General features: G+C 38.5%; 4 protein-coding genes across 5 annotated transcripts; 2 read left to right on the forward strand and 2 right to left on the reverse strand.

The window, feature by feature from the left end:
• The first annotated feature begins 537 nt into the window (after positions 1-537).
• On the forward strand, positions 538-8,240 carry zgc:112982 (uncharacterized protein LOC503771 homolog). The gene is made up of 11 exons (XM_057322583.1): positions 538-758; positions 1,667-1,710; positions 1,813-2,358; positions 2,722-3,423; positions 6,371-6,540; positions 6,621-6,750; positions 6,945-7,002; positions 7,078-7,208; positions 7,407-7,503; positions 7,597-7,700; positions 7,820-8,240. The coding sequence occupies exons 2-10, from the start codon at positions 1,673-1,675 to the stop codon at positions 7,693-7,695; spliced, it is 1,971 nt and encodes a 656-aa protein (XP_057178566.1). The 5' UTR covers positions 538-758; positions 1,667-1,672; the 3' UTR covers positions 7,696-7,700; positions 7,820-8,240.
• A 545-nt stretch (positions 8,241-8,785) lies between these two features.
• Positions 8,786-13,713, reverse strand: lipib (lipase, member Ib). 2 transcript variants are annotated; one of them, XM_057322584.1, is made up of 10 exons: positions 13,637-13,713; positions 11,094-11,470; positions 10,878-10,986; positions 10,681-10,782; positions 10,493-10,582; positions 10,095-10,262; positions 9,858-9,947; positions 9,670-9,778; positions 9,413-9,586; positions 8,786-9,309 (listed from the first exon to the last, which is right to left on the reverse strand). In XM_057322584.1, the coding sequence occupies exons 1-10, from the start codon at positions 13,686-13,688 to the stop codon at positions 9,234-9,236; spliced, it is 1,347 nt and encodes a 448-aa protein (XP_057178567.1). In that variant the 5' UTR covers positions 13,689-13,713; the 3' UTR covers positions 8,786-9,233. The 2 variants fall into 2 exon arrangements, with proteins under 2 accessions (XP_057178567.1, XP_057178568.1); XM_057322585.1 differs by lacking the exons at positions 10,493-10,582; positions 10,681-10,782.
• A 944-nt stretch (positions 13,714-14,657) lies between these two features.
• zgc:112408 (uncharacterized protein LOC550260 homolog) lies at positions 14,658-18,079 on the reverse strand. The gene is made up of 7 exons (XM_057322705.1): positions 17,364-18,079; positions 17,183-17,289; positions 16,800-16,869; positions 16,626-16,708; positions 16,169-16,372; positions 15,866-16,000; positions 14,658-15,185 (listed from the first exon to the last, which is right to left on the reverse strand). The coding sequence occupies exons 1-7, from the start codon at positions 17,449-17,451 to the stop codon at positions 14,997-14,999; spliced, it is 876 nt and encodes a 291-aa protein (XP_057178688.1). The 5' UTR covers positions 17,452-18,079; the 3' UTR covers positions 14,658-14,996.
• Positions 18,074-27,712, forward strand: abcc13 (ATP-binding cassette, sub-family C (CFTR/MRP), member 13). Its single transcript, XM_057322038.1, has 24 exons — positions 18,074-18,079; positions 18,178-18,251; positions 18,400-18,477; positions 18,561-18,675; positions 19,170-19,342; positions 19,495-19,672; positions 19,813-20,067; positions 20,281-20,346; positions 20,523-20,660; positions 21,010-21,156; positions 21,444-21,495; positions 21,626-21,671; positions 22,395-22,455; positions 22,541-22,760; positions 22,842-22,996; positions 23,249-23,404; positions 23,504-23,682; positions 23,915-24,035; positions 24,102-24,215; positions 24,410-24,553; positions 25,024-25,182; positions 25,427-25,593; positions 26,086-26,280; positions 26,369-27,712. The coding sequence occupies exons 1-24, from the start codon at positions 18,074-18,076 to the stop codon at positions 26,451-26,453; spliced, it is 3,084 nt and encodes a 1,027-aa protein (XP_057178021.1). The 3' UTR covers positions 26,454-27,712.
• Positions 27,713-27,814: the final 102 nt, after the last annotated feature.

Genomic DNA, 27,814 nt, shown 5'->3' on the forward strand with positions numbered 1-27,814 from the left:
GTATATACATTTTTATTTGTCTGTGTGGCCAGTCATAAAAATTATATTTAAAATATTTTAGTATAAAAAAACGTAACTGTGCAGAAATATATAGAATAATGTCTCTGTATCCATTAACTGTACAATTTAACATCCTCCATGTTATATAAAGTAAACATCTGTTTTTTAATAACTTGCTTGATAATGCAAATCACCTAATGTTTTTGTTTGATGGGCTGTCTAAAGTCTAATATATCCCAAAATCCCATTTATAACTAAATTGAAATGGCATTCTGTTTCACAGAATTACTGTCTTTAATAAGTTTACCATGTTTGCTTGTATTAACAGCATACAGATCTATATATGAATATGTAAGACATTTATTTTATTATATATTTTTTAATGCATATTTGTACATTTATGTATGTACAATTTTTACAAACGCATAATTTGACTGGAATCAACACTGAAATAATCCGACAGTATAGAGATGGCCTGTAGGGGGCAGTGACGCGCATTGGTAGCGACGCAGCTGTAACTGAAGAATCCTACGATGATTTACTTCCGGATCGCTCTTGTGTACGACGCGTTTGGTCAAGTTGGACGTGTGGAATAACAAAATCATCATTGGTTTATTAATATTTGATTCATCGCATTGATTTTCATAGACATTTAATCTGTGATATAATTCATTTTATGACAGTTTGCCGTTCCTTTTGAGAAAAACTGGTATTTTGGTGGACGCGTTGTCTAGCAGTGTGAGGAGGCCGTCGCGTGGGTATGTCCAGATTACGCAAATCATAACGTTATTTTTGTATCACTTTTACTTTATTAAGTTTGTTTTGAATGTGATGTTTGAAATGTATGTTCATTTCTACGTGCTCTTGAATCATTTCTTTCATGCTTGTCGTGTTGCGCAGGCCTTGCACGGAGTTGCTAAAGAAGATTAATTATTAGTGGACGTGTGCAAATTAGTTTCTGTTCAAGGTTGAGACGTTTTGAAAAATAATTTTATTTGATATGAGCATTCGTTCCATAGAGAAATATGGAATATGGGCCCCCCATATCGTGTTTAGGATGGGGTATCTCTTCGTTAAATAAATTATTTTACGCAGTTTACATGTCCTGTGGTGTGTGTGACTGCTATGCTAAATTACATATAACACGGTTCTGAACGGAATTTCTTTACGGCAGCTTTTTTTTTACCACCTATTCGTGCAGTTTTAATGCATCAGTGCTCTTATGTAAATGAGCCACGGTTTAACTTTAGTATCAATTGTTTTTTGTTTTATTTATAGTAATACCACACAGAAGTAAACATGGTTACTACACTTTTATTATAATAAAATCATGGCTTATTTCCCAAGGATTGTTTGTATTTGTTTTGATGCCATTACACCCTAGCTTGATTCAATTCAAATTTAATTCTGTTGCTTTTACAATTTTGCGTAATTTCAAAGCAGTTGTACAGTAAGTACATGATTACAAGGTTTCATAATTAATTATATAAATTATTCAGTGTGATGGTGTGTTAATGTGTATAGCCAGGCTACTTTAAGAAATACCATTACATTGTTGTTTCATGATGGTAGCCAAAGGAAAAACATGTGTTGTTACATAACACCTATTGTAAATTAAATAAAAGACTTCAGCAGCTTCATCGCTAACAGTTTCTTGTTTTTTAAGGGGACAATGTCACGTCCACGATCGAGATCTCCAGTATATTCAAGGTATTCCAGCCATTTAGGTTGATGTTGCACTTCAAAAGTTAATTAAGTTGTGTTTGCTGTTGTAGTTATTAACAGCTTCTTAAACCTCTTGAATATCAACAGAATACCAACCCTTCATGGTAGAAGAGCAGATGGATTCTTTGGTGGCCAGATACATTCATCAGTAGCGGCTGATGCATGGAGAAACACGGAATATGACAACAGAGCTGAAAGTAACACACAGTGGAACAAAGATTCATTTCAGGGAGACCAGCACGTTGACCACTGGGCCAAATTTATTGATGCGATAGAGCATGCTCAACAAAGAGAGGCTTTGCCTATGTCTACATCCCACATGCCGGGTAATGAAGAAAGGCCACCCAGCTCTCCAAGAAGACTGCCTAGGGAGAGGTTACCGTCCCCTGATCATGCACGTTTTGATATGGAAGAGCGTTATAGGATGTCAGGAACACCAGACTGGAACAGAAGTGAAGAATCAGACAAACATCTTGGCAGGCATGAGCACAGTTTACAGCAGAACCAAAGAGAATCAAGAGACAGGTCCCATCCAGGACATTCAGAAGCAAGAAGATACGACAGGACAGAATTTGAATTTTGTGATGAAGAACATGGCAATCAGTTTCATGAAAGAGGCTCCTTTTCAGAGAGGTACAAGAATATCATACATGCTATACACCTGACATGGAAAGGAGAGAACGAAGAAGAGAAGATTCCATCACTTTCTATCATGGATACAAATTTTCTAAATGCGTTTTAATTCGCTGGTGTAGTTTTGTTGTAAACCTCCCTGCACGTGGCAGTCAGTAATTTAGTCAATTTAGTAATTCAGTAACTTATTAATGATAATTTTTTTATTCTTTAAAATTAGTTTGTGTGTGTTGTCATTGTCATTTTGAAAAAGTATTTTGTATTTTTCTACTTCCTGATAATTGCAGTGTTTTGGCTAGTTACTAGGTTGTAATGTCATTTCATTCTGATCTTGAACAAATGTTACTTGCTTTCTTAAAACAGGTCGTCAAAGTCAGATTTTAGGGAGCATCAACTGTCTTCTCAAAGTTTTACGCACTTGGGTCAGCAGAATGAGTACAGTGAAGATCACAGGGGCTTAAGCCAACGTCGCCCACCTGTCATCGTGGAGCATGATCACGGAATTTCAAAACGTCAGCCAAGAAACCAGGTCCGAGATCCTCCAAGAACGAATGACCGTCCAAGGAGCAGAGATCCACCTAGGAGAAATGAAGCCCAGAGGAAGCGGGAACCTCAACGAGATAGGAGAGATCAAGGTCATCACGCACATACCTTACAAGGTAGGCACAGCAAAGCACTAAACAGTAACGTCCGAGAAGACTCAAGAAGACACTTCGCATCGTATGTAGGAGAAAGTCAGGTGAGAGACAGATCACGTCACATGGATCATACCAGAACGGAGTCACACTCAAGAGATTTGGATGGACGACGGGAAACGGAGGAGGACGGTATAAATGATATTGATTTGCGAACCGAAAGGAGTCGCAGAGAAAGAGACCGTGATTGGGACGCCGAGGAATTTCGAGGGAATAATAGGAGAATGATGGAACAAGCAGAGGTTCCTCAAAGAGCTCCGTATCAAAGGAATCCAAACACTAAGGGTGGTCATGTGTCTAGAATGGATTTTGGTGAACAGGAGACCCTGAAGATCAAGGTGGACATGAGTCGTCACGTCGGGAATAGCAGGTATAGTATCTTTGCTGTGCAACTTCTGGTTCTGGTCAAATGTTCATGCCTCTTTTTCTGTCCACTGTCTCTACATCCTGAAGAAAAACCTAAAGTCTATGAAAATGAAGAACATCAAGAAGAGTGACAGTGCATGCAGAAATTCCAATGAAGAGCAATGGTCATGGAGATGTTATTACACATTTTAATACGCATGGGTGTTGAAGACCACACCAGGATAAGTTTACCCCAAGAATGGACTTCGCCCTGCTTTATTCATCTGATGGAATGATTGAATTCTTACGTTCTTAAGGAGAAATCCTACTCGTGTTGAATAGAGGACGATTTACAGTTTCTAAAGATACATTCTTTGGAGTTCAGTCAACCATGCTACCCAAAGGAGCAAGTAATGGAATTAAGATGAACCTGACTCTTCTTCTGTATAAATCTGACTGAGTTTTGTGTTGACAAAATCTGCATGTCAGTCCATGGGAAATCTTTTGAACGTAAAAGCCACCAGCCAAGCTCCCAATTTATGAGGTGGACTTCAAGGCTCTGACGTCCATCTATGGCTAGTACACCAACTGAAGAAGTTCCGCTTTTAAAACACTGGAGTTCCTTTAAACCAAGAAGTCCTGCTTTTGAACCTAAAACACTTTGAAAACCACAGATGATTTTAGAAGATGAATCACATGATTTAAGCCTGGTGAAGATATTGACGCAAGATACAGTGTTATTCTTCATTGATCTGGGAGTTGGACCTTCTGTGTCAGACATGCGTTGGACAGTAGATCTTCGGGGGAAGACATGCTTTCAATTGCTCTTTGGATTCACTTCTTCATTTGAAGAGTTCATGATGCTGTCTAAATAACCAGACTGAAAGTAAGGTCTCCTACTTGGCTTCATATCAATCATTGGATTTTTGTAAAATCAAGACATAGCACATGGATCTTGAATTGTTTTTGAGGATTTGAGGAGAATGGCTCCATCAAGGCAACTTGGGCAAAAGGCTCAGTTTCTGTTTCTGCTGAAAGTAATTTACAGCCAATTTTCTGCTCTTAAGGACAATGTCTCCACCAAAATACCAGTACCCCACAGGGTCAAAGTTCTGATTTTCCCTTTCTTTGTTGACTAAAGGTAAGTCACATTTTCATTTTGAGAAGGATTATAGCAGAAAGAAGCCAGAAAGTCATGAGGAAATTCAAAATCATTTTATGAGGAAATGGGAAGAAAAAATATTGGATGGATGAAAGGAATGTGGTCCTCAGTCTTGGCATTTCACTTCTGGAAGGTTCATGGATGCCCCTGATTTTTACTCTTCAGCATTATTTGCGACACAGATGTCATGTGCGAATTCCATGCAGACACAGATGTGAGTTTCATTGCAACACACTGATCGACAACGGTTTGAACAAGGTCTGTGGAATGAAGCAAAGCAATGTGGCAAAGATCCTTTTGCTGAAGAGGAAACGCACAGCATCATTTCCATTGCATGACAGCACAACCTGCTTGTTTCCAAAATGCTCTCCTCAAATAATGGAGCAACTGGGATGTTGGGAGCCTTATATTTCCATTCGGATTTGATGAATTCACGGCATCTCAATATACTGAATGATGAAAGTTCAGTCTGAAATTGCCGCGTTATCTGACAATGGTTCATGACTAGTTGTTTATTGCCGTCACCTGCTGGATTTCTCCCAGTAACCAATGCACACGTGGCAAAATGGATTTGAAGGTGGGAGCAAGCGCATTACTGGAGAACATGGAGGACATCAAACTGCATTGTCAGATTTCACAATATAAGGATGGGTGTTCAGCTAATGTGTACGATTTGAACCGTACAGAACTGTTTGCAGAGGGTATGTGCCTTTTGGCTTTTTCATCCGTTGACAACAGAAGAAAAAGTGGTTTAAATAGCAAAGTACCAAGGCAACGTTTGTGACCACAATTGAATGTAAAGATTGGATATTTTATTCATCAAAAAACAGTGGGTGCTGTTAAGGTACTTACACCCGGAAGAGTCTAGGAACTGTGGAATCAGGCTTACCTCTACTTTGACAAACCATTGGGAAAACACTCACTACATTGATCGTGTGGTTAAGAGCATCTCATGCTTTTCTCACTGATTTCTCAAGATCCCCAATCAAGATTTTGCAATGCAATCAGTTTGGTTGTAACACCCGTTGGATTGTTTGCTGGTATGGGTGAAGATTTTTGATGGATGGAAACACTTAATGACAGTGAGAGGAGAGGCATGAACTTTGACCTGCCATATTTATTCACCGTTATTTGATATTACGTCGTGGTATTTAAAAGTGAATACCAGGAAAGGTAAAATCACTTACGAAAAGAAAATGTTCGTTTTAGTGCCGTTTTGTTTTGAAGACCCAGATTTAAGTTTTGAATTATTATGATTTTACGTTTATGCGGTTGTAAGATACTTAACCACAGCGACTTGCACTACATTCAATCTATAAGTTACAGCTTTCCATATGTAATATTTTATATGATATAGTTTTCATTAGTATGTGTGTTCCCTGGACATTAAACTCATGACGCTAACACAATGCTGTACCAATTGAGATACAGGAACACATTTATATTCTAGTATCTTGAGTTTTTTTAAATATATACTGCGTCATGGTAAACCAACCATTTTCCCAGTCAATAAGGTTGTTTTTCGCGTAATTGTAACACCTTTAATTTCCCTTAGGTAGATGTCTTGAGTTTATGTAAGTGCGCTGGTAATATTGTAGTGAGAAGTGGTCATTGCTTTTAATTAAAAAAACATTGAAATTTGTTTTAAATATATGTTTACAGATTATTATTTTAATCGTTATTCTTTATTCATCATTCCACAGGGCGTGTAAACATAATCCGCTTTTCTAGAATATTAAGTCTTATGAATTTTTAATGGAGAATTTTAAAGCTGAAATTGTTTTTTATACCATGTTACCCATATTTTCAGCTATTCAGGATATTCTTCAGATAGGCAGATATCACTGGACTTGGTCAATGTGGGTCGACAGCGCCTTGACTTCCTGCCTATGCTGGAGCATTCTGGGACGTATAGGGAATCGGCAGTGCATTCTGGGACATTTGCACAGGAGATCATCACGCTTGTGCATCAGGTCAAAGGTACTAATTGATTTTGCTTGGTTGCATATTTTGTATCAAATATAAATGCTATTATTAGAATATCTATTTTTCTTCTGCAGAAAATTACTTTAAGGGTCAAGGCATTACACTAAGTGAACGGTTTGCAAGTGAACAGTTTTATTCACTTCAGAATGAGTTTAAGGACGAGGAGGATGAAGAGATGGAAAGTCTCAGACCAGTCATGAATCGGTACAAATGCATCACCAGTGGCAATACATAATTTATTTGTGCATATTTGTGCAGCGAGTCCTAATGATTTAGTTTGAAGAGCGTGGCTTGTTCATTTCTTGGACAATTCATTTTAAATTCATTTCATTCTTTTTTTTTAAGAAGTCTATGTTTTGAAAGGTCTAATTATACGTTTGTCTTTTTGTACACTTCAGGCAGTTAGGAGGGCCTTTATCAGAAACGCAGATCTTCTGTAAGATAGGTGCAGAGCCTGTAAGTAGATGCTTATCAGTAAAAAAAACTTTTAAAAAATTGTTTTAATATTTAATCATTTGTTTTTTCCTCCAGCCTCAAACACAGCAGCTTGTGCCTGACCCTGGTGACCTAAGATACGACCTGGAGCGCAGAAGACAGCAGAGACTTGAGGGCGTGAAGATCACCATAGCTGGGGGCAGCTTCACTCAAATTGCTCCTAAGAGGTACAAACTGAATGCGTGTCTGTTAGCGTTGTTCTTAGAGACCATTTTGAATGTTTTTTTAAGCAGGTAAACTTTCAGACAATGAATTGTTTGCATGCCACTCAATCACCATTAGCCGCATTTAACGGATGCTAAGTTATAACCGCATTTCCCTTTAAAATAAGTGATGTCATATAAATGACTGCTTCCTTTTCAAAGCCAAGGAAGTGAGCGTCCTTATGCGAATGAAAATCTTGACCGATCAGAAGGAAACTTTGGCTGGTCTGTACAGCAACCTGAAAGACAGAGGCAGTGGGTGAGTTTTGTCCATTTTTAGTGAAGTGGGATGCATCATTTTTTGTGAAAAGTTAGATGCTCAAGTGATGTTTATGACTCTTCGGTTCTCCAGAATGGTCCCCGTCAAAGAGCACCAGCCCCTAACAGACAAAACTTCAATCAGAGGGGCAATTTCAATCGCAACAACAGAGCAGGTGACCGGAGGACTTGAAACAGGTGAGGAAAATGATGTGACCTTCGAAAACATCTTTTATCCATAGGCAGCCGTTCAAGTTATTCTTTTGCTTTTGATTTTTAACGTTATGTTGCAAATCAAGATATCTTTTCACTTGCAGGTGGTTTCATGCTTGTCAAGAGAGAGATCTGGTTAATTCTGAGGTCACTTGCACATGGTTTTGTACTTAACATTTGAATCACTATGATTTTCATTCATAAGCTCATATGCTTTGAGGATTGAGAAGAGGACGTATGAGAATGATGTAAATTAAGAGTTTGTCTCTTTTTTTCCAACTGTCATCCTGGAACATGTTAATACAACACACTTCATTGTCTGTGGCAGCAATACGATTCATAATTATCAATTGTAATACATCTGTTTCATAGGCACATTATTTTGATTCACGTGTACTTCAAGTTATCACAATGAATGTGGCAGTTAATGAACTATTGCAGAAATAACATCAGTGCCTTATCTTCCCGATCATCCAGCTTGTCACATTGTTGGTAAATATAAAAAATAAAGTGTTGATTCAAAAAGATCTGTCCTTTCTATACTGTACATATTTTGTTTCATAGCACATTGTCAGCTGTTTTCTTTACATTATGCAGGTTATATTGTTGTAATTTGGGTATGACACATTAAATTCATATACTGTTTGTAATGCTGATTTAAACTCAGACTGTAATGTCACCTTTAAATAAAACCTTTGTGTGCCAAAATGGCTTATTGCACAGTTTATTGTATTTTAAAACATTTTACATGGAACATTTGGTTCATCTTGTTGTACTGTGTAAGACATACACAGACAATGCAGTTAACAGTTCTAATAGGAGTTATACATTTATTCAAAAATTGTTAAAAAAGTAGAAAACGGTCTTTTACCCTAAAAAGCCCTATTGTCTGCAAGGCAATTGTTTAAAATTGACAAGGTCCAGAATTTTTTTTTGTGGGCTCTCTGTCCCATAACCAAGAAAGTAGATTTATATCATAGAGGACTTCAGCAGACCCCCAGTAGTTAGTTTACGGCTTAAAAAAATCAAAATCACCTTCCCATAAAAACATCATCTCACAGCAAAGGCACTAAAAGTATCTTTGAAAAGTTAACCAAAAGATGAAAATTCTGTTATTATTTACTCGAGTTGTTTCAAACCTGTATATATTTTATTGTTGTGCAGAACACAAAGAAACATATTTTGGAAGAATGTTTGTAACCAAACAGTTCTTGGTCACTATTTGACAACCATAGTAGCAAATTAAACTACTATGGTAGTCAATGGTGCCCCAGAACTGTTTTTTTATGTTTGTTTTCAACGGAACAAAGACATGTATACAGGTTTGAGGTTGAGTAAATGATGACATCATTTTATTTTTTGGGTGAACTATCCCTTTAAGTATGTTTCTAGTAGTATGTGTCTGTTCCATCATAGTCCGTACCAGTACAGACCTCGGATGAGTTGAAATTAGTTAAACCTACTCAAATGGCTGTTTTAAAGTGACCGGCGTTTCAAAGTGATTTCTCACAGACGAGATTAATTACAAGGCAATGGTCTGAAGGACACCTCGGCATTCTCCTCCAAAATAATGTCATATCGGCACATTAGTGGCCTGTTGAGGATAGAAAGAGATGACATGAGCGTTAGACAAATATTTCCGGATCGAGCATTTGTTCCCAATAATTATAATTTTTATGTTGTGTGTGGTTATTCACCTGTCTGGCTTTTCCAGTGGTGTTATCCGAATATGGAGCAGCCTTATCTTGTAGCGTGGTCCGATAACATTCCCGGTGACTATCCGTAAAGAGATTTTCTGAACTGGATATAGATCCATGTCAAACTGGGCCAGTAATCGAGTTGATGTATACTGCTCAAAGCGCAACAGCTTGCTGTGTATAAAAATCAAATTTGTTAGTGGATTGTACTGTATGTAATGCCATCAATGACGACAGTGGGTTAAAAGTTTACTTACTGGTCTATCCTGGACTCTATTACATTTTTTCCATTGTGTAATCGAAGTATGACCACCCCCCAGCGTAGAAACTGGTTCCAGGTTACGATGTCCACTCGGTAGCTTGTCTCTGTGAATGTGAGAAATCAATATATTCCACAAACTGTCTTTGAGAAATCTCTTCTGTAATGAAAGGTAGTGAAACTCACTGCTGTAGGGGGCTTCGGCCGTAGTTGAGAAAAAGACCCTTGTTTGACCCAATCTCAAGAGTGTATCCCTCCACAGGCTCATGTTATAACCTGAAGAAGAACATGCACAAGAATATGTTCATGTGTTCAAGAATATGTTTGAAATCATTCAAAGGTCTAGAATCTTTTTTGTTTGGAAATGACTCTTACAGACTTTTACAACAAATCTTATATCTGTTTTTGGGGACTTGCTTTTACCTAAAACAGGGCATGAAGCGGGTTTGAAAGTCTCGCATTGCAAACACTGGCCATTGAGGAAGTCAGCGTAAGAGGAACATGGGTATGCTGTGAGGTTACAGGTGTGATTCAAAGCACACAGGTACAGAAAAACGGACCTCTGGTGATCACACACAAAATAAGATTTCCCTGTGGAGGAAAGAGCAAAAGAGATAAAATCATATTAACACAACCTTGTTATGAAATCAATCCCGTTGTGCAGATTACATCATTTAATTAAGACAGAACTTGTATTACAAAGCCAAGTATATAGAGAGACTGTGACTGGCAGCGTTTCGTGGTGCCAACCTCGGTATTTATTGGATCGCATTAACAAGTTTCCATAGCCCAATGTCTCCTGAATCTTGTAACATACTGACCTGAGAAGATGGTCTTTGGACAGCCAGGCTGATCTAATCCTCCATTGGCATAGAAATCTATATGTCCATGAGTTCCTCTGAGGCCAAAGGCTGTCACAAGAGACATTCATGGTTCAAGTGGCAAGCTACAAATCCTTATTTTATTGTGTGATAACACAAAAGCGTGTTTTCACATCTGTAATACTTACAATTCATATCTGTGTGAAGCACATCTACAAACTGGGCATCAGTTGGGTCAAGACGTTCTTCGGGGGGGACGCCTGCGAACATTGGCCCGGCTGGGTCCAGACCTAGTGTCATCCAGCAAATATAGTAAAAAAACATTTATAGTACAAGATTAACTCGTTTTATAGGTTTTCATTTCATAGGTTTTCCAAAGTCTCACCTGTGATTCTGCCCACCCTTCCTCCCAGCATCGCACCGATGAACCCGGCCACGTGCGCACCCAGGCTGACCCCAATCAGGTGGATGGAGTCAAGAGATGTTCCCTCTTTCTAAAAACACCCCCAACATCACAGTCATTCATCATTTACAATCCATGTGCTCCATACATTTAAATGACACGCATCCCTCTCCCAGAATGGAGCGTATGCGGGCTCACCTCCATGCTCTCTATGAAGCCGGTGATGTTGGCAGCTGTCCGGCGTGTGTTGGCCACAGCTGTGAAGTAGTTGAGGTTAGCTGCCCCTCTGTTCCAGTCCACGACCAGTATGTTCATATCTTCCTGTGCTGCTAGCAGTTGAACGATGTGGTTGATCCAGACAGGTGATGCTCCGGTGGGTCTGTATCCATGTATGACAAAGGTAGTTGGTCTAGTCACATCGAACAGCGCCTCCAGAGTGAAGTTATGGTGGGGCAGCTTGTGACCGCAGTCTAGGTTGGCACGGGTGTAGAGGAGCAGACGCACGTACAGATTGGTTCCCATGAACGACTCGTGGAAATCCAGATCGGTGAAGTTGTCACATTCACTGTCTTGACCTGACAGAAGATGACAGAGAGAAGAAACTGACTGACTTTTCTAGTATTTTGTTTACTTTCTGTGTTTTGTTGTCTGTACCAAACTTAACGTCTGGTAGACCTCCGCAAAGAATCTATAACTGTTAAGTAGTTGTCATTTAATTTTAATACAATTAATATACAATCAAATATTAATATAACTATAAAATAAATTGTTCTATAATAACCAAACCCTGATCGAAAGTTAACTTCGGGCCAGGCGTGTGCGTCTGATGAATCTATAGGTGATTGTGGTCCGTGTAAAAGATGAATTATTATGGTATGTTATATTTGTCTTTTTAGATACAGTTTTGTGTTTGGTTTGATAAATGTATATCTATAAATTATATTGCTTCTACAATACATTTAAACTGGTGTTTTATCTATGTGTTCGAAAAGTATTTTATATTTTCATTTTATAATTTTTTATTGTTTCTTTTTTCATTTATTTTCACAGTGTTTTTAGGTCTACAGTTTGTTATAAAATGTACTTTCTGTAAAGCTACTTTGCAACAATGCAAAAACTGTCAAATGTGCTACAGGAATAAAATGTAACTTGTTCTGTATGAAACTGCTGTCTTGATTCCTAGTATGTATTGTGATAACTTAAGTTATACACTTATTCGATTGCACAATGTGAGAATAATTTATTTGTTTGGCACATTCAGGAGTTTGTGTGCTTGTGTTAGGATGCACTAACTGATGCAGTGAAATAAGCCTGGCTAGTGACCCAGTTTTCATCTTGTTCCTACCATTTGTCAAAGATTTAGCTTTTGGATTTTAGATTTGATATATCAACCTGCAAAACCTCCTCTTGGGTCTTCTGGCAGATCTTAATTTGTGTCTCAATTGTCCACCTGACATTGTTTTGTAGAAAATCAACCACACAGCCTCTGAGATTTTACGGCAGAGGTGATCTGTGTTATAATTGGCATACGTGTCCCAGCCACAATTGGATCATGCTTAAAAAAGGCAGATCATCCCACTCCAAATGTTCCTGCGTTCCTTCCCGTCCCCCTTCCCCAATAGAAAGACGTGAGATGATTATAGCTGTAAGTCAGATAAGGTGGATGGGGTGTACTATGTTTGACCTCAATCCGCCACTGTATATACAGTCTGACGGTTGTGTTTTGTCTGCTATCTGAAGAGTTAATGATTACATAGCTCTCTAGCAATTACATTAGTTGATTTAATGTACATATTAACCTTCAGGATGTGTTGTGATTGACTTTACTGACTTCATGTTTGGGGTCCAAGGATGTATGTGCAAAAATGATAAAAAAGTAACTTTTTAAATAACCTTTTCTTTCTCTTTGAATTTGTTTAAAGATCAGGTATCAAGCTATGTCATGCATTCTGACTTCTTTACACTGTTTAACGTGCTGGCTTCTCATGCTTAACATGGTCAACTTGTTAAAAAACCTAGTTACATAGTCATTTAGCAGGCATATGTTTAGCACAGTGGTTCTCAAACTGGGGGCCCCAAGATGGATCCACAAGATGGATCCAGGGGGGCCTCAGATTTTGTGGCATTTTATGAAATATAGAAATTTATCATAGATTTTATGCAATCAAACATCAGAAAAATGACACCACCAACCAAACTAATTGAGGTTCCAGCATTGTATAACTGAATGTTTTTGGTTTCATTAAAATTCTAAGTTTAAGATTATACGTCTTTATATGGGGGGCCGCAAAGCGATGCACTTAACACAAAGGGGACCTTACAACAAAAAAGTTTGAGAACCACTGGTTTAGCAGACGTAGTTGGATGTATGACGTAGTATTTCTGTACTTGATACACTCCCCCATGCAGCACTCAAACTTGTTTCCGAAAGTTTCCGAAATATTCCTTTTATTTTCCGTTCTCCCGGAAAAGCACGGCAAGGCGAAAGAAAAAGCCCGCCCACGAGCCAACCGACCAGCGAGACCCGCTTACCATCAAGGTTATCTGCACTGCGTCCAATTGAGAGTATTGTTTCACAACCTATTAAATTGACTGGAAAATGATGGTTCAGACCTTGTTTATCATTAGTTAAATAAAAGACATCTTTCTAAAAACAAGACAGCTTCAACAGACCAGGATATACTCAATGTATCAGACAGTTAGCCATTTAATCTTATCTATTGATCAGAGACCCATCTTACCTTCGCAGAGCATAAAGATGCTCACCAACCCTAGGAAACGCCAAAGTAACATCCTCAGCACAGGAAGTGATGGAGAGGTAGAGAGATGGAGAGACACTGAGGACTTGATAAGACTGACAAGCAAATGTCTGCAATGGAAGATGGGCGGAGTAAAGGAGATTGGGCGAGATCATAGTGTTTACTCTGTGGTTACTACAGCCGAGTGGTAAGTCAGTAGAGCAGCTTATGGGTTTTTCCAGAAGAGTAGAAGAAACATAAACGTTTAAATCAAATAGTGGTACAGCATATCCATCTTCAAAATTCTTCAATATTTTTCAAGCTTTTATTTGAATACTTCTGTTTGTTTGTTTTCATTTTAGCATTTTTCTGCCATCAAGTCTTTCTGTTCATCAAGGGCAAAAAGTCACTTAAGGAGTGGTTCACTTTCCGAATTTTGCGAGAGAGCCACATCAGTGAAGATATTTATAGGACACCGGGCATTACTTGTGGTTTGTTGTAACCCTGTGAGCAAGTTTTCATTATACCAGGAAGCTTGTATTTCTTCTCCCGATACCCTGCTGAGTGCCTTGAAACCTCGTGTCCTGTCGAATGATAATAAGAACTGACCATTTAAAATATTTGAGGCAAATTAATCAGAATATGCTGTGATCACTTTGGGCCTGAGATGAAAACATACAGTATTTTTTGTTTTTAATACTTCTTTTTAAACTAAAAAAACAAAAGAACCTTAAAATAAATACTCTATAGACTGTTGTGCAGTTTAAGATAGCATGGGTGATGTTCAGTCCTCCAGTATTCAGATCACTTCAGATCACTTCCGATTATCTGATGAAGGATAACAACGCTCTGCTAAAACAATAATGATGATATTCAGCTTTACATATTTAAATATATAAAATATATTTAAATATATTTATATAAATATAAATATTTTACTCAAATGACAATTACATCAATACACTTCATTTTGTTTTTTGCTTTTTTTATTGATTACTCTTTTGTATAAAAATGTCCAGACAGATTAGAGGTAGACAGTGAGATATTTAAGGCAAAGTACACATAATCTAGAAATGAATGAACAAAATAATATGGACAGTTCACATGACACAAATTATCTTATTTGATTATTGACTTAAAAACAGTACAGAATTTGAAATATTTCATTTTACTTTATACAGTAAGTTAAACAATAATAATTACATTTACATTTATGCATTTAGCAGACATTTTTATCCAAAACAAACTAATAGTGCACCCAAGACATATTTTTGACAGTGTGGTGTTCGTTGGGATTAATAATAATAATGAAATAACGTTTCATTTTATTGTTAATTTTTATAGTTCATCTCTAAGAATGAGGTCACCTCTTCATGAAATGACAGATAAGGTCCATAGGAAGAGGAAAGATTACGGTGGAGTTCCTTTCTGAGGCGATCTCCGTCAGCGTCTGCATATAGCGGAGCTGGAGAGCTGATGGAGACTCTGACATCACATTCGCTGCCTCCTTCAGAGCATGAGAGGCTTTCATTTCTCCCTCTGCTGCTATCACCTTCAAAGAAAAACATCACACACATTACAGGTGAGCACATCAAAGCGTCTACAAATTTAAATGTGCTCAAATTACACAGGCAAAACACGTTCAGTGGACATCTGAATTGAATTTCCATTCACTTTTCACACAAACACGCTTCCAATTCACAGTCGGCTTGCACGTCTAATTACTGGAATTTCCATTCAACAAATCCAGTTTGTTTTTCCACTGCATGCAAGTTTTGGTTTCCAGTCAACAATATAAACAATGCCTATGCAAAATCATGTAATCATTAGCAACACAAGCATTCAAAATTAATTCATAATGACGTACAAATTGTCTATGAAGGTTTTTTATCAAAGTAATTGAAAAAACATTTCAATAAAAATGTATTTACATAAGCAATATGCATCCAATCATAACCAATAAATTAAAATAAGGCATTTTGAAAACAAAGGCTGTGATGCTTTCTTGGTCTGCAGGTCTTGCTATGGAAATTATAGGGGGTTTACAATCCATCTATCCCATTGAGCGTGTGCGGGGGGCTGCGGGTGTTCACCCTCCAATCAGAGAGCACCATTTCTTCTCAGACACAACACAAAGCTGAAAAGCTGATAAGACTGCACTTGGCAGACTCCTCATCACAGACAGACTATAGTCAATGAGTAATAGCATTCTTTCAGCGTTGACACACCCACCTTAGCCCGTGCGTCTCTGGCAGCCTCAGCTTCAGCTGCCATAGCTCTCTGCAGGGTTGTGGGCAGTTTGACATCCTTAAGATCTACCCTTTCCACTTTGATTCCCCAATTCTTGGATGCAGCATACAGGACAGCCTGTTAGGCAGAAAATGAAAAGCAGACATATGCATTTTGTTTAACAAATAGTTTCCCACATACATTTTCAAAACAGTTGATTACTTAAAACGTAGGCCTATTGTATTTTGGCACTACATTAAAGCAAAGGGACGAGCGATATTCATTGTTTAGTAGATGTGCTTCTACCTCCATCTGATCTGACATCTCCTCACGGTCTTTTAAGATGTCTGCTAGGCTTTTGGTACCCAGCATGTTTCTTAAAGTGGTCTGTGCCAGCATCTGTGTGGCGTGAGTCGCATTCTCTACTTTGGTTATTGAAACAGTGGGGTTAAAGACTCGGTAGTAGATCACAGCATCCACCATAATAGTCACAGAGTCTTTGGTCAGCACCTGAGGAGAAATTTCAGAAATCTGGTAAATGAGGATTAAAAAGATATTTGCTTTTTAAATCGGATAGTTCTGTGATTTGTTGGCCGACATGGTCACATTTGGCCATTTATTGTGTGTTGATGTTAACGTTTGGTGTTGTTGTGATATTACCAAATTACGCCATTTTCACAAACAAACAAATTAAATAAATCAGATAGTAGACGAGATGATAATGGCAGTATCTGAGATTCATAGCGTGAGGTAAATTACTCACTTCTTGAGCAGGAATGTCAAAAGACACTGTCCTCAAATCAACCTTACGAAATGTGTCCACACATGGAATAATCCAGAACAAACCTTTAAAACAAATCAAATAATCAGTCCTTCTGGTTACGCTTTTCCTAAACAAACATTAACAAATGGTCTGATTATAAAACAATTTACTTACCAGGTCCTTTCGCACCACCAATGAGCCTTCCCAACCGGAAAATAACTGCTCTCTCATATTCCTGGACAATCTTTTAAGAAAATGACAAAAAGGTGATAATTTGCATAATAATCTGGTTGGATCTGATCTAGATTGATACATTTTACAAAAAACTAAAAATTAATAAACCAAGTTGGCTGCTTGCATAGAAATCTTGATTGATTTTTATTTCATTTTATATTAATTTGACACTTTACTTGCAAATAGATATAGATATTAAAATTATATCTAAATTTATTAATCCACACTATGTCAATGATCATGTTACAAATTATCGTGTTAAAAGACATTAAAGGATCAAATAGCAGGTAAATACCTATAATAAAAATATCTTATTGTCTTACCTTCATGCAACTCCACACCGAGACTGGAAATGTAAGTAGGATAAGAAGGAATGAAAAGAAAGTAAGAAGGTGTCCACAAATCCCAGAGCTGCCAGAACGATCTGAATCTGATTAAACACAGATACAATGTTAATCTCTGTTTATTACGCTTCTAACTATGCAGGAGAAGTTAGCAAATTACCTGAATTGAGTACGTCATTCATATCACTCTCTTCGTTTGCTACAGGATCAATTTTATTGCTGAAAATCTCTGTCTGAGAAGACATCATAATAGACGTTAGGCTATTTGTTTCCTGTTTTGTGAAATATTTAGCGAGGTACGGTAAATTAAATAGGCTCTGAAAAACCTTCCCCCTTTTCACACACAACACGACGTAAAACTTTGTGTGGCACGTCGCTAAGCAACACAACTGAGCGTGTCAATTCAGAAAGCCAATCGCTTGTTTGCTTAATCTCGGCTTGTGGTGTCCTTTCAAACATCATCATATTACATTGTTTTCCTTCTGAATATGTTTACAGTGTGTGTGGATGAGAGTGTGAGAGAAAGTAGACTAAATAAATGTAATAAAAAAACAAGAAACTCAAAGACAGAAGTCTTTCATTCTTTTAATTTCCCCTGAAAATGCATCTTTGTTTTTACCTTTATGTAACCTTGTGATATAACCACAGTTACGTGTTTAACTCAAATATACACGTTTTAATCACTAGTTTAAATTCCTTAGAAATATATATTTAACGTTGACAGCTGTGAGACACGCCCCTCGCCAAACGCGCCTCTTCCATTGGCTATGAGCTCACGCTCCACGCGCCAGATGCGCATAATTTTTGAGGAGAAAACGTACTCTGTTTGTTGCCAGGCACACAAAAGGGAGAGTTACCAGTCAACCAACGATGACGGTAAGTTTAACGACGAGAATGTAGTTAATTTATCTGTTTTCTTTATCGCCACTGTACTTTATTTGTTTTCCTCTAACGTTACGCCGTTATTGTTTCAGCCGTATGCGGAGTGCCACGAGACGCAAACTGAGTCGTGCATGGTTTCACTGGCAGCAAGTCTTACTGAACTGAGGTAAGTTAACGTTAACAACAACCTTTAGGGTTTACAATCTACATTTCTCTTACTGTTCACTCGAGTTAAGTAAATGTCGCGAGACTCGAATAAAAAAACATGCAAACTACGCCATTCGTTTGTTTCAAACCAATTGTTATACGGAAAGCTTAAATGAAAATGGTTTGCATTCAGTGCCAGGAGGATCTTGCCTTTTTAGCCGAATAAACTGCTGGGATATTAAAAGGTGAGTCATTTGTACATCTGTTAAAGCCATGATACATGATCTACTAAAGCATTTTTAAGAGTTGCATTGTTTCATGTGTACAGGGTGCCAGTCATGGGCCACAAGGGTGATCTCTGTAAACTGTATAACGAGGACTCACTCCAGACCCTGTGTTCAGTGTTTGAGCACCAGTTCAACAAACAACACAAATACCGTGAGGTAATGGTGAAGATACAAAACAAGTTTACAATTTTATTTTATTCTCCACAATGGCCAGACATCTGGTCTGGGGTATCTCACAGCTTACTATGTTCAGTTAAACTTTTTAAGAAGCTGCAACCGTTACGGTGAAGCAGAACAAAAACTAGCCTAAAGCTTTTGCAGCAGACAAATACTAGTCATCAATTCAAAATGCAAAAAAGAGAAATCAATGCAAGAAATCTAAAAACATGCACATAAATGTGGGATGTGAATTCTACATTTTACCTTTACAAATCTGACGTCATCCACAAAACTAAAACTGAAACAACATGAAGATATTTTTCTAGATTAATCGCAGTGAAATTCTTCCTCAACCATTATGCCGTTTCTTAAGTAGGGACTGTCTTTCACATGATTTAATTCTGGATTGACTTGATTTTCATCATGCTTTTTATAGAAGGATTGCTGTGCTGTGATTGAAGTGTAATAGTGTTATTATTTAAATAATACAGGGATCAGACCTGGAGGATTCTGGAAGAGAGGCACTGCTGGTCTCCAGTAAAACTACTTCTGGTTACAGTCTTCTCTATGCAATATGGAAGACCTTTCGTCCAGCCTTTGTCAAAGTTGTGCTTCTGAGATTGACAACTGATATTCTAAGCATTCTCGGTCCTTTGACCCTCAGGTATGACCGTTATTTTAATGAATATTCCATATTCAAAGATGAATCACTTTGTTGTTTTCCTCACTATTAGTTGCTTTGAATACGAGCGTCTGCCAAATGCCTTAATGTAAATGAACAGAAATGTAATTCACGAATGGTGCTTTTAACATCAGGTGGATCGTCCTGTTCTGTGAGAGTCAGCCTGTGTTTGACTGGGCAGGATACATGTATTCCCTGGTGGTGTTGGGTGCAATTTGCTGCTGTGCTGTTTCTCGGCAGCAGTTTGAGAGACATGGTGGGGTAACAACAGCCAATATCCAGACAGTCATGGCTGGTGTCCTCTACAGAAAGGTAGTTTGCACGGATCTACAACATTTTCGGAAAGCCTTTGTTCTGATTCTAAATATAATCCCATCAAACTGAAACCTCTTCCATGTCCATGTCTTCCATGGTTCATATGCCCCCCATTTCCCCTCCTTTACATTTGAAAGACATTGTCTCTTTCCCATAGTTCTCAGCGGCAGCCCAAGCTCCCAGATACAGTCCCTCTACCGTCACGGGAGGCTGAGTGTGTTGGGGGGCTGGTGGTCTCACTGGCCTGTTTCTGGTCTTCCCCCCTGAGAGTTGCTCTATATCTGGGTTTACTATGGAGAGAACTGGGCCCTGGTGCGCTGGTGGGGGTGGTCGTGATGTTGATTCTAATTCCTGTCAACTCAGCAGTGCAGCGCAAAGTCAAACTGCTTCAGGTCAGTAGGGACAGTCGCCCGCAGCGTTGCCTGGATGTGTGCGTTCATTTAAATTTACAATGCCGTAAAAATCGATAAGGACAATTCACTTTGTCAATAGATCTATTGTTTTTCAAGGGCGGAATGTGATATTTACATTCAGATTATTTGTATTTTTGATCCCCCCACAGATTATTTGTGATGTGGTTCATAATATCTTTCTTTTCCCCTCAGACAACTCAACAGGTCATCAGGGAAAATACTGAAGAGCTAGTCAAAGAAATGCTGCATAAATTTCAGGTCTTTTCTGTTCCAAATTAGTGATCATTTTATTTATAGTCAAAGTGTCGGACATTTCAGAGTACGTAGAACTTCTATCTCGCCCAGATTCACAAATGTAAAATTCATTCCCTCTATTTAAAGCCAACATGTTTCATGCATTCTCGATCTTCTCCGTATAATCCCTTTTCGTGTAGGCGCTAAAGCTTCTTGCGTGGGAGCCGTGGTTCCATCAAAGAGTTACCAAGTCACGGGCCAGGGAGCTTGAGATGCTAAGGGTTCTGGGATATCCGACAGCGTTTTCAATGCTTGACTCCATCTGTATGCCTTTCCTGGTAAGTGCTTGATATTATAAATATTACTACCAGAAATGTATTTACTTTTGTAAGCTTGTGTTTTGGTATTTCTCTTCCAACCCTTAAAATTCCATCTTAAATATCCTCTCAATGATTTTGACTGCAAATTACCTAACCTCCCTACTCCAGATGCTGAGGGGCTTACTAGCAAAACAAATCCACAGAGATTTGAGATTAAAACCTGAAAGTGTATTTTAGATTACAACCTGAGGTCGGAACATCTAGGTCCTTATGATGCTACTCTCATCAGAACGGGCATCTATGTGGATCTCTGCATCAGTCCTTATGTAACCAGATGGACGTCTCTGCGTGTATTCTGTCTATGCAGGTTTTGTTCTTTAGCCTCGGCGTGTTTGTCCTGGGAGATGACGGAAACGTCCTCACAGCCTCTCAGATTTTGACCTCACTCATTGTCTTCAGTTTGCTTCGTCCCGCTGTGATGGATCTCTGTTGGCTATTTTCAGGCCTGGAACAGGTAATATTCTTGTTAAGTGACATTTATATATAATTATTATATAAATCATAGTTCAGTGGTTCTCAAACTTGTTCGTTGTGAGGGTCGCATTGCTTTGTGCCCCCCCCAAATAAAGACTTATGATCTTAAACTTAGAATTTTAATTAAACCAAAGACATGTTCAATTATACAATGCTGGAAGGAACATCAATTATTTTGGTTGGTGGTATTATTCATTATAAAATTAATTTGCAGTTATGATACATTGATGTTTACTGCGTTTTTCTTTCTGAAAATGATCTACACAGGCATATCAGTCTCTATGCCATCTGGAGAAGTTGTTTCTTACAAAGGATCCAGGTAGGGCTCTAGTCTAACAGAAGGTGGTCTGTTTTTTGTTTCTCCTAACAAAGATCACGATAAATATTATAAGTTAATAGGTAAACATAACTGTGAAAAAGAAGTCTTATAAATTCCCATTCTCTCTCAGGATCTGTGGAAAAGCTTTTACCTGACAGTTTTCAGAAGTATGACAGGCAAGTTCTGTATTTTTTGCTTTGCCTTTTACAGTCTTAGAAAGCCGTTACAGATGTCTGTTTGTTTTTATATTGACTAAGAGACTGGTTATATCTCACATCTGCCCTGCAGCTGATTTGGTTAAAAGATTGGAATACTGTTTCCTCCTATTGAATACATGTTTTTTGTTGTTACGTTATTAGATTATACTGCGTCCAGAACAGTGAGTTTTGCCTGTGATCTGACCCCCAGGTCACTGTTGTCCCGTGCAGTGGAGATGCAGCTTTAATGTATTACAATTACGAAGACAAACATCAGTGCATTTAAGAAGATTAGTTGTGCTTTTAATATCCACCTGATCTGTTTGTGAGAAAACATGGGTTTCTTTCCGTCTTCAATGTTCTAAAGTGTGTTATGGCCGATAAGGGTTAGTGCTTGAAAGACGGCCATTGGTCACAGGATGATAAGGTTGGGTACAGTTTTGTTGGAAAGGACAATCATAAGCTTGTTTCTTTGTACTGACAAAACGGGGCTAAAGACGTTCTCTTTATATCCAGCATTCATGAGCTTGGCAACATCAACTTGTTTCTCCACCCTGTGTATGGTTTTCTTGCAATAATGTGTGCAATGCAGACGCACCTTTTATGCATGCACTGGCATTTAAAGTATTTGGAATGTATGACTATTATTGTGAGATACAAAATATTGTATGTGAAGAGAAATGTTTGTTTTGTATTTTACAGGTGTGTAGATGACAAGCACTGTGATTTTAATGATGGAAAGGATCACGGTCTATTCCAAAAGGTTTGCACCACTAAATATGATTTAATGGATTAAATAAGGCTTTTTTGCTCTCTAGATCTTCTCGTGACATGGTTTGTTATTTCAGAGCAATGGAGAGGCCCACAGGCTATATCTCGAGGCTTTTGGCTGGCACTGGGCAGCAGAGTCCACGCTGATCTACCTGAGTGTGTGTGCGGTGTGTTTGGCTCAGTATGTGGTTCTGAGCGTCTGGACGAGGGAAGCCAAAGAAGTTCAGGGTCTGGAGGAGTGGAGAGAACTTCGGGACTCACGACTCGCTGCGTACGCCCTGCTAGGACTCGTGCAAGGTTATTGGCCGTTTATAAATTTGAGATCCTGTGTGTGTTTTTGTTTGTGTGCTTTTGTTAATAATTGTATATGTGTTTTAGTCTTGCTTGTGTGCTGCGCTGCTTACTGTCAGTCATGCGGCTCTCTCAGGGCTTCTGATGCTCTACACTCAGAGCTGCTGTCAGATGTACTTCACCTGCCTGTGCGCGTAGACCAGACGATAGATCTCAAAAAGCTACTGCAGACCTTTACTAGGGTGAATGTCATTTTCATGTTACTTGAATGCAAGTCTGATGTCAATCTTTAAATCCTATATTACTTCTGCTAGACATCAAAGCCAATACAATTGCAACCCTGCTGAGAAGACCAGCTTATAGCATAATACCCTGGACATTTACATTACATTTCACATTTGGCAGAGGCTTTTGTCCGAAGCAACTTGTAATGCATTCGAACATTTTAATCCGTATGGAATCAAACCCATGATCTTTTATCCATCCTTTTTCAGGATATGCAGGTGATTGACGAAGAACTACCTAAACATCTGCATGGCTGGCTTAAGAGTCTTTTGGAAATACTGAGCGCCGTAGCTGTGATCGCTTTCATTATGCCGGTTTTCAGCCTGGCAGTGTGTCCTCTCGTAATGCTATTCCTCGGTGTTCAGGTAGATGTTTGACTGCTAATCATCACCTCTACACAAGGCTACGTTTGTAGATGCTCGTTTTATTAAAAATCCCTTTTTAATTCTTCTTCCCTTTGTTAGTGTCAGTTTTCGGCCCACATGAAAACGAGACGCATGGAGTCAAACCCTGTTGTTTCAGTTTCTTCTCAGGAGTGTGTTGAAGATCCACTTTCTGGGCCAAAGGAGGTGTGTGTGAAGCACCACCTCCAAGCCTTGAATCAAAACCTGCTGGTCAAGTACAACAGAATCATCACTGAAAGGTCAATAATGCAGCTTACCTACAGGCTTATTATAGCGCTCACAGGGTTTTGTTAGTGTCACAGCAGCATTGGTGCAATTTTATTATTTTACCCCAAGGGGGCGCCATATGAATGCATTTTTGATCTCTGGCTGAACTGTGACAAATCATGTAACTCTGCTTATTTTATTTTTTGTATCTTTTTTCTGCTCTGCATTAAAGTTTTGATTTTGTCACTTTTTCGCTATGTGCAGTTGGTTTGCACTGCGGTTAGATGCTATTGCTGGGATTCTGCTCTTCCTGGTTAGTTTGATCCTGCTTGAGACCCAGCTGGACTCGGGTATTGTGGCTCTGGCTTTGATATGTGCTCAAAATGTGAGTTCTGTCCTGAGACCTTCCCTGAGTTTTCTATAATGAACTCTTATTGACTTATTACTGAAGATTTTGTTACAGATCACAGCACCTCTTCACCGGTACACCCAGGCTTTCTCAGATGTCAACACTGGCATGTTGAGCATGCAAAGACTTTGTGAAATTGCCAGAATTGAGAAGGAGGTACGGGGTAACATAATACTTTTTTAGGCACTTCTTTTGTGTGTGTATGTTTGTGTCACTCCACCCTTAACCCATAATGGCCAAAGCCATTGTGTAGCAAGAATGATATAAAGCGATTTGTTTGGTGTCATTGAATTTTACACAGTATTCTGGAAATGCATTATACTAATTTTGGCTTCCTGTCTTTACCACAGGCCGCGTGGATAGTTAGCCACAGACCTCCATTTGACTGGCCCCAGCGAGGGGAAGTGGTGTTTAGAAATTATGATTGCGATGCCTTGTACAACCTCTCACCAGCTCTCAGGGGTCTTAATCTTACCATTTTAAAAGGAGAAAGGGTACTTTAAGTGTATTTTTTTTATGTGAGGATGCATACGTTTTATACAGTGTATTTTTAATAGGCCTTTAGTGAAGATGCTTTGTCTTTATTGACTTAAATGATTAGTGATTTTATTACACGTTTTATCATCAGAAGAGATTTTTAGTGCATGCATGCAAACTCGCCTTTCAGAATATAAAAAAATATGAATCGAATAGAATTTCAAAATATGATCTATATAAATTTAATTTATCATAATTTCACGTAGACTTAATTATATCATAATCAGAATAAGCTTTATTCGCCAAGCGTGCACACACAAGGAATTTGTTTTGGTGACAGGAGCTCCTAAACACACAGTATACACATAACACGAGAAATCGAAAAGAATATAAAATATGAGGCTAAAAATATAAATAATGTAGTGTAATACATTATTTATTCGTACCCATTTGTCATATTCTCTGCTCATAATTGTTGTGTTCATAGATTGGGGTTATGAGCAGACAGAAGGCAGACACTGAAGGCTTTCTGAACTGTCTGTACCGGGTGGCGGAGGCCAGCAATGGTGCCGTGCTGATCGACAGCGTAAACATCGCCCGCGTCGGTCTGCACAACCTCAGGAGCCATCTGCAAATCATTTCTCAGGTTTGTCAAGCAACATTAGATTTGCAAAACAGAAGAAACTTGCAAGATCCAGCCAGAACAGAACTGATCAAAGACTGGAGGGGAAGGAGTGTTGACAGGTAACATCACAATTTCAATAGGTGTGGTATAAAGAATGTTAAAGAATATCGTGCGCTATTCAAGACTGGTTTAACCGAGGCTCCACCAGTAACTGGGATTATTTGTTTATTGTAGTCATTGAGTTGCTGTGTACCATGTGCTGCAGGTCCCCGTGCTGTTCTCGGGTCCCCTGAGGGCCAACCTGGACCCGTTTGCTCGGCATACTGACACGCAGGTGTGGCTGGCTCTGGAACTCTGCCATTTGAAGGAGCAGGTTCGACAATTGCCTGCTCAGCTGCTGCACCCTGTTCAAAGGACGTCCATCGCTCTGAGGTGTGTGGGAAATATTGTAAATCTTTTTATGCCTCCGGCCAATTTCGCATATTTATGTAATGTTCAAAGCGTTATAATTAACCAAATGTAGTTGAACTTTGATTAAGGGATTATGGTTTATGCAACAGTGGCTATGTGCATCCAAAAACCAGGAAGTCTGTACAAGCATTTAAATAAAGTTCTCCGTGTGTACGGAATATAGGTGTCACTCCTGAAATCGTGGTGATGATTAAAACAGTAATAACATGGATTGTCTTTCAACTGCCAACGATTTGGTATTCACCACTTTCAATCAAAATTGTAAACGGAGAGAAATCTCAAGTCACAAAACCTTATTGGTAGCAATGCTAATAAATATTGGAACATATACTGTTCATCAAATGTGATTAATCACTCACAATAAAAGTAGTCAATATAGATGTCTCTATAGCAACCTTTTATGTATCGGCACAAGAATTATGGATAAAATATTTATCTTTTTTTGTGTGAAAGCCTTGGGCAGAGGAGGCTACTATGTTTGGCTAGAGCACGGCTTGCAAGGGTCAAAATCCTCCTTGTTGAAGAGGCACTTCCTTCTGTGGACCTGGAAACTGAGCAGCTGGTCCAGCGGTTGGTCCACACAGGATTTAAAGACTGCACTGTGCTGTGGCTCAGTCAGAACCCAGCCACTGTCATGCACACAGACAAGTCCGTAACTATCATTTATGCAGTCTGTGAGTCATTCTGTCATTCAATGTCAAGTATTCAAGTTATTTATGACCTGTTGTTGCTCTAGGGTGCTGGTGTTGAACAAGGGCCAAGCTGTGACGTTTGACGCCACTTCTACTGTCCTCGAGCAGGGGTCGCTGTTCAGTCAATAGGAGTTCTGAATGGAGACGATTTTACAACCTGAACGTGTTTTTTATGATTTTTAATGTACAGTTTATGGACTGACTCAGACATTAAATGATGGAAGGTTTTATATACATTTTATATTATGAATAATAAAAATGTTACATACTATGAAAAGTTAGAACAAACGTTGCTAGATTACATGAGAATCTGTTTATGGACCATTTACATTTAAGCATTTGGCAGACGCTTTTATCCAAAACGACTTGCATTGCATTATATTATACATTTGTTTTCCAAGCATGTGCAATCCCTGGGATCAAACCCATGACCTTGCGCCATGCTCTAACCACTGAGCTACAGGAAAGCTTTTTAAATTTGGTTACATTTTAAAGGTTAAATATTTGTATTGTTGTCTTAAACAATTTCAGAAATAGTTCTCTACACTTTCACTAAGCTGGAAGCAAAAAATTGTGTAAACATGTATACACGCATTCCAAGAGTGTTACAGTTTGCCACAATAACTTTGTATTTTGTGTTACCTTAAAAAATCTGAAAAGGGCTATTAAGAAAAACATATTTTCAATACTTTTGAAGCTGTTAAATATGTTTTACGATGAAACATCATTTGTATGTAAGGTGTGCACAAGCAATATTCTTAACTAAATAAACCACCACACTGGACTACTAGGTACTTTTCTCTGAGGGCTGTATAGGGGCTGGTTGTGTTTGAGCGCTCTGTTGTCACATCCTTATGCTCTCAATTTCCTCAACCGTTGTTATTTAATTGCATCACGAGGCAGTTTCTTTCACAAGTTGCAACCGTCACCACATCTTTCCATTGGTGCTCTGTTCAGGCAATAGCTGACCACTAAAATAAAAACATAATTTGGTTTGATATACTGTATATATGTTAGCCATTAGACTGACTATCAGGTGCTTGGAATATAAAAGGTGCTTTAATAGAAAATGTATATAAACAAAATGATCTGCTTTTTGCTCTGAATGTTTTTGTAATGCTATTATTATAGGATACTGGTAGTGGTGTGGTTAAATTTCATGACTAAGAGGTTCTTGACATGCTTCCACTGTTTCCTTGATTAATGTTGACTATGATAACCAGTAAAGTGAGACACTTAGATTTAGTCATGTATAATCGTGTCCTGTTCTTCCTAAACTATTATGCCTGTTTAAAACAAAGGTAATGACACCCAATTTACTGTTGACGTTGCAAATAGACAAGTGTATATGTATTGTGTGTAGTTTGCAAAGGAAAACAGAGCTTAATACAAAGTCGGTTATTGCCTCAGCACCCTACTTGAAGCAACAGCACCTACTGTAGAAATCTAACAGCATGCACTTGTGAAAACAGGTTGCAACACAAGTCTTA

Source organism: Triplophysa rosa, linkage group LG23 (assembly GCF_024868665.1).
Source record: "Triplophysa rosa linkage group LG23, Trosa_1v2, whole genome shotgun sequence".
In the NCBI taxonomy this organism is placed as follows: domain Eukaryota; kingdom Metazoa; phylum Chordata; class Actinopteri; order Cypriniformes; family Nemacheilidae; genus Triplophysa; species Triplophysa rosa.

Coding starts and splice junctions, on each gene's coding strand:
- zgc:112982 (XM_057322583.1), top strand. CDS start 1,673: ATGTCACGTCCACGATCGAGATCTCCAGTATATTCAAG. Junction 6,751..6,944: donor CTCAGACCAGTCATGAATCG/GTACAAATGCAT, acceptor TGTACACTTCAG/GCAGTTAGGAGGGCCTTTAT. Junction 7,504..7,596: donor CTGAAAGACAGAGGCAGTGG/GTGAGTTTTGTC, acceptor TCGGTTCTCCAG/AATGGTCCCCGTCAAAGAGC.
- lipib (XM_057322584.1), bottom strand. CDS start 13,688: ATGTTACTTTGGCGTTTCCTAGGGTTGGTGAGCATCTTTATGCTCTGC. Junction 11,471..13,636: donor CATCTTTATGCTCTGCGAAG/GTAAGATGGGTC, acceptor ATCTTCTGTCAG/GTCAAGACAGTGAATGTGAC. Junction 10,583..10,680: donor GCTTCACACAGATATGAATT/GTAAGTATTACA, acceptor CTCTTGTGACAG/CCTTTGGCCTCAGAGGAACT.
- zgc:112408 (XM_057322705.1), bottom strand. CDS start 17,451: ATGATGTCTTCTCAGACAGAGATTTTCAGCAATAAAATTGATCCTGTA. Junction 17,290..17,363: donor GAATGACGTACTCAATTCAG/GTAATTTGCTAA, acceptor GTGTTTAATCAG/ATTCAGATCGTTCTGGCAGC. Junction 16,001..16,168: donor AGATGTCAGATCAGATGGAG/GTAGAAGCACAT, acceptor TCTGCCTAACAG/GCTGTCCTGTATGCTGCATC.
- abcc13 (XM_057322038.1), top strand. Junction 24,216..24,409: donor TTGCCAGAATTGAGAAGGAG/GTACGGGGTAAC, acceptor TCTTTACCACAG/GCCGCGTGGATAGTTAGCCA. Junction 25,594..26,085: donor AGGACGTCCATCGCTCTGAG/GTGTGTGGGAAA, acceptor TTTGTGTGAAAG/CCTTGGGCAGAGGAGGCTAC.